We start from the raw sequence: 13,550 nt of genomic DNA on the forward strand, positions 1-13,550 counted from the left end.
CCCTATTTAATCTATAAAGAACATTCTTTATTTTCACATTTTGCAGATAAGTCCCTTTTGAATATTTAAGTAGATCACATTATAAATCAACACTGACATTTTCATATTTTATCAATTATGAAAACGAAAAATCCAGAGTTTAAAAAAAAATAAGCAAACATAACCTTAAGTGATCTCGTATTTGTTAGGAAGATCCTGAGTAAAACTGACATAGCTAATCTTCTTCCAAAATCTCTCTATGAAACAAACCCCTGGAAGATTATCAAGAAAAAAGTTTTCAAGTAGACACTGTACTTTGAGTAGAACATTCTCAAAGATAAGCACTATCTATATTTGAAGGGAGAAGAAATACTGATAATTGGTATCCAAAAAGTTATAAATTTTTGTAAAGTAGAAATATATCTAATAAAAAGACACATTTGTATGAAATGTGTAAATATATATGTGTAATATGCACAAAGACACACATACATGCATCTGGAAGTCACGACTGTGGACCATTACTACCAATAACTGAGAAAATTAAAAGTAGATCTATTTTGTCCATTAGTGTTGCTAAGAGCAAATTTCTTCATTTCAAAATTATATTCATAATTTACCTTAACATACCAAAGCAAAGGAGAAAGAAAAGAGAAACACAAATCAAGTACAGTACTTAGAAAACATACACCTTGTAACCTTTAGCATTTCTGTTACATGACAGATATTACAGAAATCCATTTAAAAATTCCATTGCAATTGAATTTTAAAAACCCATCTCCATTTACCTGAGAGCAAAAGGATATCTCCTTAAAATTTTTCTCCAATGCTACTTTTTTGGTGTCAGGACTGATGAGGTAAACTTCAGACTGGCCAATCTTAAAAGACAAACAAAAAAAATCTAGCTTTTCAAACTTTCTCATTTTATGACCTATAAAAATAAAGAATAAAAGGGGCAAGCTCCTATAAAATTCTGACTCCATCACTGTAGAAATCATTTCAAAGGTTCCCTCTTATCCTCTGGATTTCAGGTCACACTGGACATCTATTAGTGCCTTCACCTACATAAGACAGCAGTCTTCCTTGAGATGAAAGAACCAGATATCCAAAAGTTAGCAACAGGCCTCAAGAGCCACACATCCCCTAAAAACTGAGGTCTTCACATAAGTGAACCTTCCAGAAAACAGAATCTATTTGTTCAATCTCTTGAAAGCTTTCAAGAAATTCAATCTCTTTGAAAGCTTCCAAGATACTTTTGAAATGATTTTTACTGACAAGTCTTTTTAAATTGTTGTTAAAATAATCTCCCATTTGTATAGTACATATTACATGTGAGGCATTCACATACACTAGTGACTGGACCTTTTCAAGTTAAGAGTCTGAGCATCAATTACAATCCTCTTACTGCCTTGGGACATGCTAATAGACATGCATTATAGGAGACTGCTGTGTTGCAGTACTCATCCTACTGTGTGTGCACACGCCCCTGCAGGCTGGGAAAGCCTGCCTTTTAGACTCCATGTCTCCGGAGCGCTAAGCTTCTTGCGTTTCAGTGTAGTTGGTTTCTATAGCTCTAGTTTCTCCTCAGGACCAAGAAGTCAGTGGTCACATCCTGATGCTGCCACCCTAACTCCCAGACCCATCTCCTCCTCTAAACAGTCTACATTTTGATGTTAAAGACAAATAATCAGATACACAAGCTTGTTGGAAACTGGGGTGTAAGTCAAAGGGAATTATATTCTCAGTGAGAGAGCCCAAGAAACGTGCATTCTGTTTGGGGCGTGGACTTTGCACTCTGACTTGTTTTTGCACACTTGCTGTTTCTGAACTGTATTCCAGCCAGTAGAGAGTGGCAGGTGGCCTTTTACTCTCACATCCTTCCATGGAGACCAAGGATGATGAAAAACTAATTCATTTTTAACATGCAACATCTTTCTAAATTAGACTGTGTCTCTCTCTAGAGTAGGAGCCAACACAATATCCTCCTTATTTGTAAACAACGAATCAATATCTATTTGGAGTATGTTTAGCCTCTTTACAAGTCACTGTCTTTACCTACATAGTGAAGATAGTCCTTACTTGTTTTTAAAAATAACCTTCGAAAATCTCATAAGGTGAGAGGCTCCAAGGCATTATCATCTGGCTGTGGCTGGGTTGAAAAGAGCAAGTCAGAATCTAAAGTTGGGTGGGGCTCCTGAGATCCCTCTCCTTCCCCATGACATCCAAAGGATTATACATCCCATTAATTTGACTTTCTGCATGTCTGTCTCTTCCACTCCCACTGCACTTCATAACCCGACTATCTCTCACCTGGACTAGCACACAGCTTCACTCCCCTCCCCACCCTACGCTTGCCCTCCCCCAAGTATCCTGGCTCTGTAGCAAAGACATTTCACACTGTGTTTTAACGCATGCAGTGACTGCCCACTCCTTTCCGGATAAAAAACAAAACCCCGACCGAGACCCATAAAGTTGTGCCTAATGAACACAGCTTTCGTGGGGCTGCCTCCGGTCCCAGCCCCATCTCTACGCACCATCGTTCCTTGTTTTCAGTGCAGCCGTCTGGACTTATTTCTCACCCAACAGGTGTCTAGAGAGCACAGCTGTGCTCTAGGCACTGGCAATGACAACAGTGAACAGAGACATGAAAATCCATGCCCTCTTGAAGCCTAACTTCGTGGGGGCATGTGGGACATAAAATGTTTTACTTGTTTATTTGTAATTGTATCAAATGGTAAAAGTGCAATGGAGAAAAACCAAGCAAAAAACCTGGAAGTGAGGTTGCTACTGGCCTTACTGATACGATTATTCCTCCATGTCAACATTTCGGCAGAGACCTAGAGGAAGCAAGAGGAGGTAAGACCGCAACAACTGAGGGAAGAATGTTAAGCAAAGGAGGCACTCAGGCCTCCGGGATTCTCCAGGCACCAGGCGCCATCCCTGCCTTTAGGACCTTCTCATCTGCTGCTCTGTGGGCCCAGAAGACCTTCCCAGGTGGCCACAATGAAACCTTGTGTTAGGTGAAAATCACTTTCTCAAAGAAGCCTTTCCCAATTACCCTGGGAAATGCTCTTCAGTATCCTGTCCCTCTCCTCCACAGCATTTACCACAATTATAATTAGATAATTATTTGTGCACTCAGTTGCCTGTCTCCTTTACTGGAATCTAAATTCCATGTGGGCAGAGACCATACTTGTCTTGTTCACGGTTGCATTTCCAGCATGTGGCAAGGGACGTTACAAACAGTTAGTACTTATAAATAAATGCAGGGAGCAGCTTTCTCAATGTCACCAAGGAAGTTTTTTTAAAAGACGCAGATCACAAATTAAAGCACAGATCTGACTACTCTTTTCGGTACACTAGATTAATGGTCAAAAGACGAAAACATCAGCCCTATTTACCCTTGGGTGCACCCCCTCGGTTTTAAACCGGCACACATCCACACTTTACTAACCTAGGTAGCCGGTTTTTTACCCCCTGGCCATCTCACTTGTGTCCTGAATTAGACACAAAAAGGGGACTTCATATTTAAGGTAATTTTGTTCTCTACAGAATGTCAGTCAGCATTAAGCCAAAGAGGAGGCCAAGGAAAAAACTAGCTCCTCCATTGTCAGAGACGGGCTCGCTGCTGGGACAGCTCCACACCTCATCCATTCAGCCCCGGGGACTCCCAGGGAGGGCACACCCACTCAGAAGAGCCCAGGTCAGCATGGAACCACGAACCCCACCCACCTGGGACAGCCACTGTCACCCCCATTCAGTCCTTTTCTAGCATATGGCTATTTAACTTTTTTTCTTATTTAAAAAAAAAAAAAAAGCAAGCAATTGGCTCAATTTTCATTTTGGGTATAAATTTCAAATACAATGTCACTCACAAAGCCACTCATCCTGATTAGCAAAGGGTAAATGTTTCATAAATAAAAATATTAATAGTAGAGAGGGTGTTTTCCAACTAAAAGATTCTGTTGAAATATATCCTCTGAAATTCATATTTATTTTAAAAATCTCTCTGCTGGCTTTATTTACACGTTTTCACTGTTCTTTCCACACTGAAAAGGTGTCTTTATAATTACGGGGTGAGATAAAAATGACACATGGGCATGAGATGGATCTGTTTCTCCCTGATTACTGTAAAGGCTTATGGCTAAAGGAAGGATCTTATCCTAAGAATAGAATTGTTCAGCATGAAAATATATGGATTCACACATAAATCAAAAGCAATTGACTAAGAATCTTCACTCCGTAAAGGAGATTTTCTCTTGAACGCGTATGGCAGACTGGGGCTGTGCACGAGCTGGGTGGTATTTTACCGTGAAGAGCATAGTTCGATTTTCCTCGATATCTGTGGGCTGCACAATATTGTGTCCGCTAATGAGGTGGTTCTCAATGTCGCTCTCCTCGAAGGAGCTGAAGAAGCTGCTGCTTCGGAGCCCCCCATCCTGCAGCTCCTTCCTAAAGGCCAGCGAGCGCAGGCCGGGCTGGGAGAAAGACTTGCGCATGGGCCTGCGCCCAGGCTCCTGGCTCCCTGTGGGCGCGGCATGGGGCCGGGCGGGGCGGGGGCTCTCGGATCCCCGGCTGCCGCTGACGTGATTGAACTTCTCGATGCACTCGTCAATCAAGGCCGGGGGAGCCTTCTTGTGCGCCACTGTCACGCGGCCGCAGAAGAGCACCTCGAACTTCTTGGAAAACGTGTCATCAAACTCGGAAGGGCAGTGCAGCTCCTCCTGCCGGGCGATCTTCCCCGCCTGACGGATGGAGCTGATGATCTCAGGCACCTGCCGAGAGAGGGAGGAGTGTTATTTGGAATATGCCGTGTGGCTGGCACTCACGGAATGAATGCACCATGCTCTCTCGGGGCGCACTGCTGGCTACTCCACTGCAGAGCACTGGAGGATGAGCCCACAGCAGGGGACTAGGAATGTCTTTCTATAGGAGGTGAACACACAGCTTGCACAGAGAAGAGAAGGGGGACACTTACGAAGTACCTCTTACATGCCAAGGGCTGCGCTAGAGGATTTACATGCCCACAGCATCCTGCAAGGTTCAATCACCAGCCCGGGACACAAACAGCCCAACCTAGCAGGCCTTGGATTCAAGCCCAGGGTGGTCCCACTCCAAAGCTAAAGGTCCCCTCTGGAGAAGCTGTGGCCTCCCAGAGAAGTCTGTCTCCAACATGGTTCACAAAACATGACTCAATTATTCTAGATCTCATGGCAGTATACTTTGGAAAGTCTTCTTTAATAAATGGTGGGATGAAGACGACAAAGGCTCTGAAATTATCCGTAAATTGTTTATTCAAATCCCAGCACCATTATTTCCTTCCATGACAACTCAGTCCTATATTTCCTAGCAGGTGAATGTCAACAAAACTAGGAGGTTTTAATCAAGGAGTGAGCAACTCATATTATCACAGCAAATATGCTCACCAGGGCTTCTTCACAAGGAGACTATAAAGCTTTTGGTTTCTAATGTTTAAAATCATGATTAAAAGAATCTACTAAAAGATCTCATCTGCCACGGTGTTGTCCCTACTGCTACATCCTCTCATCATTAACCTCTGAGAAGGTTCTTCAAAGCAGCATTAGACATAAAGATGAATCAGCACGGCAGTGAATGAACAGCTGTGCAACTGCTCAGATGATGGACAGCCACAACACTAATATTTGTGGCCAGGCATGGATTTAAACAAGGCTAAGGCAGGCATAAATTTAATCTTCAAAAGGGCCTACTTTTTGTTACGACCTAACACCTAAACCAATTTTTTCCATTTTTCTATGTAAGGAAAATTCAGTTTAAGGCCCAATGCCCACAGGCCCAATGTCTTTTTAACATTATAGAGAAATTTTTAAAATCCCCTTTCCAATTCAGGTCAAAGGTCAACACATACAGTAAAGGAGGTGGTTTTAAATTTTAAGAGTATCCTTGTATTCAGTGTTCATGACTTAATTCCCAAACCCAATGACTCGAAAGATTTTTCTCTTTGTGATTTCATATCAAATACACCTTAAAGATCTTTCTGCCATAAAGATTATGATCTATCCTTTCAAGGTATTTTATCTACAAAGAGTCAAAAGATATTTAGGAAAGTTTTATATTTTAAAGAACTGATTCCTGATGAGACCTAAATGATTTTAAAAGCCAAAATGTCAGCCAGGCGTGGTGGCTCACGCCTATAATCCCAGCACTTTGGGAGGCCAAGGCGGGTAGATCACGAGGTCAGGAGTTTGAGACCAGCATGGCCAACATAGTGAAACCCCATCTCTACTAAAAATACAAAAAATTAGCTGAGTGTGTTTAGCTGGGTGTGGGGGTGGGTGTCTGTAATCCTAGCTGCTTGGGAGGCCTCAGCAGAAGAATTGCTTGAACCTGGGAGGCGGAGGTTGCAGTGAGCCGAGATTGCGCCATTGGACTCTGGCCTGGGTGACAGCGCGAGACTTTGTCTCAAAAAAAAATAGCCAAAATTTCAATAGGTCAAGTATCTGTCTGCACTTAGCACTCGATTGGTTATAGCCCACTTTTATACTGCCAAATAATCATACATCACGCAGAGGCCTAAAAACTGTTGGTCAATTATAAAAAGAAGACAGGACAGAGAGAAGAGAATATAAAGTCTAGGTTTCATTCACATCTTTGCCAATGGTTCACAACAGAAGCCTGGTAAAAACTTAGCCACAGTTAGACTGGGCATGTTAGTGTACGCCTGTAAATCCCAGCACTTTGGGAGGCCAAGGCAGGCGGATCGCTTAAGCTCAGGAGTTCAAGACCAGCCTGGGCAAAATGGCGAGACCTCGTCTCTACACAAAATACAAAAATGAGCCAGCCGAGGTGGTGTGCGCCTGCAGTCCCTGCTACTCAGGAGGCTGAGGCAGAAGGATTGCTGGAGCCCAGGAGATGGAGGCTGCAGTGAGCCAAGACGGTACCACTGCACTCCAGCCTGGGTGACTGAGATCCTGTCTGAAAACAAAACAAAACAACAACAAAAAAGCCATAGTGACTCTCCAAAAAAGAGTTTATAAGATTTTCCTGGTAAAAGTGATTTCTGTAAACAACATTTGTCAAACAAAAATAATCAATTTATACAAGAACCCTGCCACACTTCTAAGCAAGTATATAAGATTATTTTAATAAGTCATGTGACTCTTTCCAATTATTAACCCCACTCTGAACAGAAAATTCAAACCTTATTCAGTCCTCTGAGGCTTATGAAAATACCTGACGTTTCTACATGCTGTGTCTTCCGCTGCATCTGAAGTAAGCAGTGACGTCTTTCATTATATATCAAAGAGGAGAGAAAATGTGTGAAGTCACATAATTTACTGGTGACTCAGTAGGAAATGGTACAAACAAAAAGACGATACAAAGTAGATCACTTGACTGTTCCCTGGATTCCCAGGGTCAGAAGAAACTGAAAAATACATCATAACTTGGTCATGATAGAGGCTGTGATAGTTTTTCCAAGGACCAATCTCTCCTATCCTTTTCTCAGAATCTTAAAAAGACACACTTTAGTCAAAGACCAAAGTCTCTCTCTCCTTGCTCTGGCAAGTTTTAGTATTCAGGCATAATTGAGCTCAAGGTTCTCATGCACAGGGTAAGGTGTGCCCTGTCATTCAGAAGCACCAAGAAGTTATGCGTAATACAGATATAAAGGAGATACTTGAGGTCTAAAAACAAAAATCATTGGGATCCTGATCAGAAGACTAACAATTTCAGAACATTTGAAGGCAAAGGGCATACTGCCAAATACAGTTTCAACAACAAATTGTAAATAATTAAAAAAACCTAATGCCATTTAAACATTACTTTAAGTTAGTCAAGTATACTAAGAGACTAAAGGAAAAAATGGGTTCTACCTGTGTGTAAGTTTATAAAACCCTCTACCAGAAGCACTGTTTTCTTTTCCTCTTTCTTGTTTTGAGATGGAGTTTCGCTTTGGTTGCCCAGGCTGGAGTGCAATGGCACAGTCTTGGCTCACTGCAAACTCTGCCCCCCAGGTTCAAGCAATTCTCCTGCCTCGGCCTCCTGAGTAGCTGGGATTATAGGCATGGGCCACCACACTCGGCTAATTTTGTATTTTTTCAGTAGAGATGGGGTTTCTCCATGTTGGTCAGGCTGGTCTTGAACTCCTGCCCTCAGGTGATTCACCCGCCTCGGCCTCCTAAAGTGGTGGGATTACAGGTTTGAGCCACCGCACCCGGCCTCTGGGGCACTATTTTCTAAAAAAATGAAAGCATAATGTCCACTCGTGATAAAATCCTAAATTCTTTATCTTTATAACTCTGTCCTAGACTCACCTATTTGCAAGGAGGACTTGAGTCATTTACTTCATTTGATTTCTATACATTTTTCTAGGCATCTCCAGATGCCAGAGCCAGGGATTCAAAAATGTGACATGAATGTGAGTCCCTGCCCAGAGGAGGTTAAGTTAGAATCCTTTATAGTAATTGAGATGGGACATGTTGAGAGCCTGAACTGAGAACTAAGCCCTGAAGGCTGAGAGAAAGGCTGAATGAAAGATTCTGGAAGACAGGACCAACAGGATTTAGTGGTGCCCTGGCTGGGGGGCTGAGGACATTGAAGACGGGGCATGGTGCCAGGGCTCTGGCTTAGGTTTCTATGCGGATGGCTGTGCCACTAGCTCACAGAGGGAGTGCAGAGTGGAGAAGGTCTGGGGAGACAGTGCAACGAGTTCTGCTTTTGTCTACGCTGAGTAAGACCAGGAAGACTCGAAAGTAAAGGCATCTAGCTGGGTAAGTGGGCCTAGAGTCCAAGACAGGGGCTCTAGACTAGACATGAGCAGCTCACATCGGGAAGGGAAAGTAAAGGAAGGGAGCCAAGACAGGTCCCTGGGATACCCCAACAATTCAGGTGCAGAGAAACTGAGGAATCGCAGGCAGAAAAGGACTGCGGGGGGAGGCAAAGATGAGGTTAGAGATGCCCAGAAAGGGGACACTCCATCTTCAAGAAAAGGAGTCAGCAACTTAGAATAGTCTGAGGGCTGAGAGAGCTGGCTGTAGCTTCTGCTCATACAGATAAGTAAAAATAAATAAGAGGAAAGACAATACTAAACCCCCAAAATAAACATGCCTAACTGAAAAACGTCCTCAAGTAAAACTTTATTTAGTCTAAAAGAACATATACTTCCAATTACAATATTTACTGCAAAAACACAGATCCTTTTAGGGCAAATACACAGAGGTCAGTGGATTTATTCCCACTGATACGATCTGGGTACTTTTAGTGAAAATCTTTTTTTAGTTTTGTCGGAGCAATAGTATCTACGTCATTTCTGTTTGCAGACATTTGCAGACAAAGTAAATCATAACCAACTATTGCACAAACAAGAACCCAAAAAGCATCTTATTGGGACAGATTCAATAAGGGTGTGGGGCTTGGTTTTAATTTTCTTTTAACGAAGAAAGAGGCCTTATTTAGATACATAAAAATTAAACTCTTCTTCTGCCGACATATTTGAGTTTATACTAAAACTCAATTTTGAGAACAAATCTGCATTTTGCTCACAACCAAAACAAGTTTCTTTGTTCACATACTAACAAATGCACAGTAATGTATGAAGTTTCTGAAGCATGCATAAGTGAATACTGTTTCATATGTAGCCAGATAATGACATCCCAAGAGAATCAGAAATATTCAGTTCGTAAATAAAGTCCTTATTTAAACATTTGGGTCAACTTGCTTTTTCAGGATTTAGGGATTATAAAGGATTATAAATACACTGCAAGTGTAATTTTATTCACAAGGATTTAGGAAAGAGCTCCTGAAAGAGTATTTAGAATAAAAAGTAATTTTACTTTACATTTGCTGTTTTGTTTTTCATCAACTAGTAAGAAACAAATATTAAATAAATCTGAGGCACTGTGTATTGAAAATTCTAGCATTTTTCCCATTATTTAATAGTAACACATTCTAAGACTTCAAAAATATGGCCGGACACGTTGTGTTTTTGCCCTTAAATGAAATGCTTTCTCATTGTAAGGAGTTCAAATGAGCACTTCAAACAAAAAATATGCTATGAAATCATTTTCCAGAAGGAACAGATTTGTGGTTTGTTTTTACTGACAAGTAGTTATTTGTATTTGTTGGTCATAAGGTAAAAAGGAAGGGAGTAAAAACGAAATTAAACCAAGTATTTCCTCACTCTATCTTACATGCCTTAAATTTCATGCAAAACACTTGAGAAAATATGAGTGCCTATTACTTAAATCATTTAAACAGAAAATACCATCAGACACTATCTAGATAGGACACAGGTAAACATTCATATTACGCAGCAGTTCAGCCTGACATGACTAGGTTCAATCATGAAGATTTGAATACGCCTCCTACAATGAGTAAGACATGATTCCCTCTGACTTCAGGAGGCTCACACGTATGTGATTTCCAATATAAGGTGATAGGTGCCAGAACACAAACATGAGCGAAGGCACAGAAGGCCGCTCCTGTGCAGAGGTCTGTCTTGTCTCTTTTGCTTCACACTGTGGTGATCTAATGCCTCAATGCCTGCTTCATACTTACAATTAGACAACAGGTCAGATTAATGTGTTACATCTTCCCAAGGAGAGATCAGGTGTCCCTGTTAGCTGGTGAGGAGGCATCTGGGCAGAGGTGAAGTGCTAATGACTGTTAGCCCCTGACACAGGGGCCCCTCTTTCATCCCCTCTGCCTTATCTTTCTGTCCTTTGGGTCTTGATCTTTCATCCCATGTAAAACAGAAGTAGCATTATTCAGCTTCCCTAGTTCTGAAATGGCAAATTGGATAAGCTGTTAGTAGCTTTTAAACCCCACAGAGATAGTCTACGCAAACACAAAACACAGTTTATACTCCAAAATGATTGTGTAAAAGGTTCACTACAACCTCCTGACTGACCAACACCTTTCCACAAACATTTAAAACTATGAAACCACAAAAGAAGTAATCGAATGGCTGTAGGAGCTAAAAGAGAGTGGGAGGAGGTGAGAAAGAAAAAGGAAGATCACGCTGTAAGGATCCAAAATTATTTTGTAGGTTTTCTAAAATAGTTTTTAAAACTTAAAACGCTGGGTGGCCAGCATAAACATAGATAGGCTTCATGGAATCACTGAATATTCAATCTGGATGAGAACGAAAGTCCTCGAAGTCCAGCCCCTTCACTGAAAGCACTGATTCTCAACTCAAATGCGGCTGCCAATGAGAATGGCCAGGATTTTCAAACCCTGATGTCCAGGTCCACCCACCATAACGAAGCAGCCCGTTTGGAGGTGGGGCCCTCACTCACTCAGTTTTCAAAGTGCCCCACCCTGGCTGTTCTAATGGGCAGCCAGACTCCAGAGGCCTGGCTTCATCACCTGTCCTTTGTCACATCCCAGGGAAGGCAGTGCTTCATAGGAAGGCCTCCTCCACATGCCACCCACAGCACCATCCTACCCTAATCCATTTCATTATGGAGGCCCTTGGCAAACTGTGAACAGCACGAAGAGCAGCCAAACTGCACAGATCCCTACCATGCTTACAGCAGAGATGAACAAACTGGTGGAGACAAAAAAGACTGAATCTGTCTAGACAGAAGGAATAAAGAAGCACATAAATGACTAAACAAGCAAAGTGGAAAACAAGTGCTACAGAAGTACTAAGGAGGTTAAGAGGGTAGAGAAACGCAAAAATCGCAGAATAGGGTGCATTTCAAATAAGTCATTAAAAGCAGATAGGGGCAGGGAGCGGTGGCTTGCACCTGTAATCCCAGCACTTTGGGAGGCTGAGGTGGGTGGAGGATCACCTGAGGTCAGGAGTTCGAGACCAGCCTGACTAACAAGGTGAAACCCTGTCTCTACTAAAAATACAAAAATTAGCCAGGTGTGGTGGCAGGCACCTGTAGTCCCAGCTACTTGAGAGGCTGAGAGAGGAGAATCACTTGAACCCGCAAGGCAAAGGTTGCAGTGAGTTGAGATCTCACCACTGCACTCCAGCCTGGGTGACAGAGCAAGACTCCGTCTCAAAAATTAATAATAATTAATTAATTAATAAAATAAAATAAAAAAATAAAAAATAAAAGCAAATAGGATGCCAAACATTTACCAAACCCTGCCCTTCTTAAAATAAAACCAGTCACAAGGTATGGGTGAGGAAAGTCAACACCAGGGACTCCAGCTGCTTGTCACTCAAGAAATTTCTCTTTCAGAATATGCCATGTGCATGTCTTGTCTCAGTGCTCGGCTATTTGGTGAAGTCGCCAGGACTACTGATTTCAAGTCTATGAAAGTGGTGACACTGTTCAGTGAACCACCCTTGGCCAAGAAGAAGCAGACTTATGACTGGGTATCCAGATGACAGCACTTACCGGCACTCATGGGGACACTCTGGTTTCTTGAATTCTACAGAGATGAGCATCAGGATCTTAAGGATGAGCAAAGATGACTAAAGAAGCTTCATGGAAAGGGGAAACCAAAGAAAGGAGAGGGGAAAAGAGCAGCAAAAAAGAAATAGTGTTGGGCTAGGCGCGGTGGCTCGCACCTATAATCCCAGCACTTTGGGAGGCCGAGGTGGGCGGATCGCAAGGTCAGGAGATTGAGCCCATCCTGGCTAACATGGTGAAATGCCATCTCTACTAAAAATACAAAAAAAATTAGCCGGGCATGGTGGCGAGTGCCTGTAGTTCCAGCTACTTAGGAGGCTGAGGCAGAAGAATCGCTTGAATCCAGGAGGCAGAGGTTGCAGTGAGCCGAGATTGTACCACTGCACTCCAGCCTGGGTGACAGAGCGAGACTCCATCTCAAAAAAAAAGGGAAGAAATAACGGTTGTCCCTCAAGAGGGAAAATGTCTTCCTCTGTGGCAGAGAGAAGAAAATGTCTTTCCACATATTGGAGGAATGTCATCTTCCTAAATGAAGGTTATTTGGAGGTCATCATCTCCTTGTTGAAGTCTAATCTGGTTAAATGGTGACTGGTTTCTTGAACACACTTTAACTGTGCAAAATTATTTTGGCCTTGCCTGTGTAATGTAAGGTTTACCTAATTCTCTAATGAAATGAATACATTAAAAAAAAAAAGTCACCAAAGCCCCCTGGGATTCCAAATTGATTCTATTTCTTTCTCCATAAAAAAGAAGATTTAATAAAAATTTAGCTCATATCAAAAATTTTTAACAACCAGAGCCAAACTGTAATTCATGTTTGAATGCTTGCACCTTATTCCCATGCCCTCTCTGCTCCCTGCTGTGTAAAATGAGAAAGGGCTGTAATCACATACAAGTGGACAAAGAAATAGGGCAAAAAACACGGGTGATTTGCAAAGTATCTACACAACGCCTCACACACGGGTCTAATATGTCACTCAGAGGTGATTGTGCTTCTCTGGAAACGCGGTTTTCTACCACGGCATCATGTCTTCTCCATGTCAGTCCCCTGGCATGGCTGCAGTGGGACTGGAGTCACTCCCCAGTGACTGGGGCCGCTGAGATTCACAGGGCCTTGCCCGCTCTCTGGGGTTCACAGCCAGCTTTGCTTACCTATAAACAGAATCCGCCTCAATGAAAAACATAGCAAAGGAATCTTTTGGGTTTTAACTAGATCTCTGA

General features: G+C 42.3%; 1 protein-coding gene and 1 pseudogene across 3 annotated transcripts in view; one reads left to right on the forward strand and one right to left on the reverse strand.

The window, feature by feature from the left end:
* The window catches only part of TBC1D1 (TBC1 (tre-2/USP6, BUB2, cdc16) domain family, member 1), a 249,133-nt gene that overhangs the window by 120,463 nt on the left and 115,120 nt on the right, over positions 1-13,550 (reverse strand). For all 3 annotated transcript variants that reach the window (XM_011949126.1, XM_011949127.1, XM_011949125.1), the window contains exons 3-4: positions 4,290-4,754; positions 768-857 (exon numbers count right to left, since the gene is read on the reverse strand). In XM_011949126.1, coding sequence (XP_011804516.1) covers positions 768-857; positions 4,290-4,754 — 555 coding nt within the window. The remainder of the gene's footprint in view (positions 1-767; positions 858-4,289; positions 4,755-13,550) is intronic.
* On the forward strand, positions 12,092-12,460 carry LOC105516808 (annotated as a pseudogene).

This window comes from Colobus angolensis, unplaced genomic scaffold, assembly GCF_000951035.1.
Source record: "Colobus angolensis palliatus isolate OR3802 unplaced genomic scaffold, Cang.pa_1.0 Scaffold29, whole genome shotgun sequence".
In the NCBI taxonomy this organism is placed as follows: Eukaryota; Metazoa; Chordata; class Mammalia; order Primates; family Cercopithecidae; genus Colobus; species Colobus angolensis.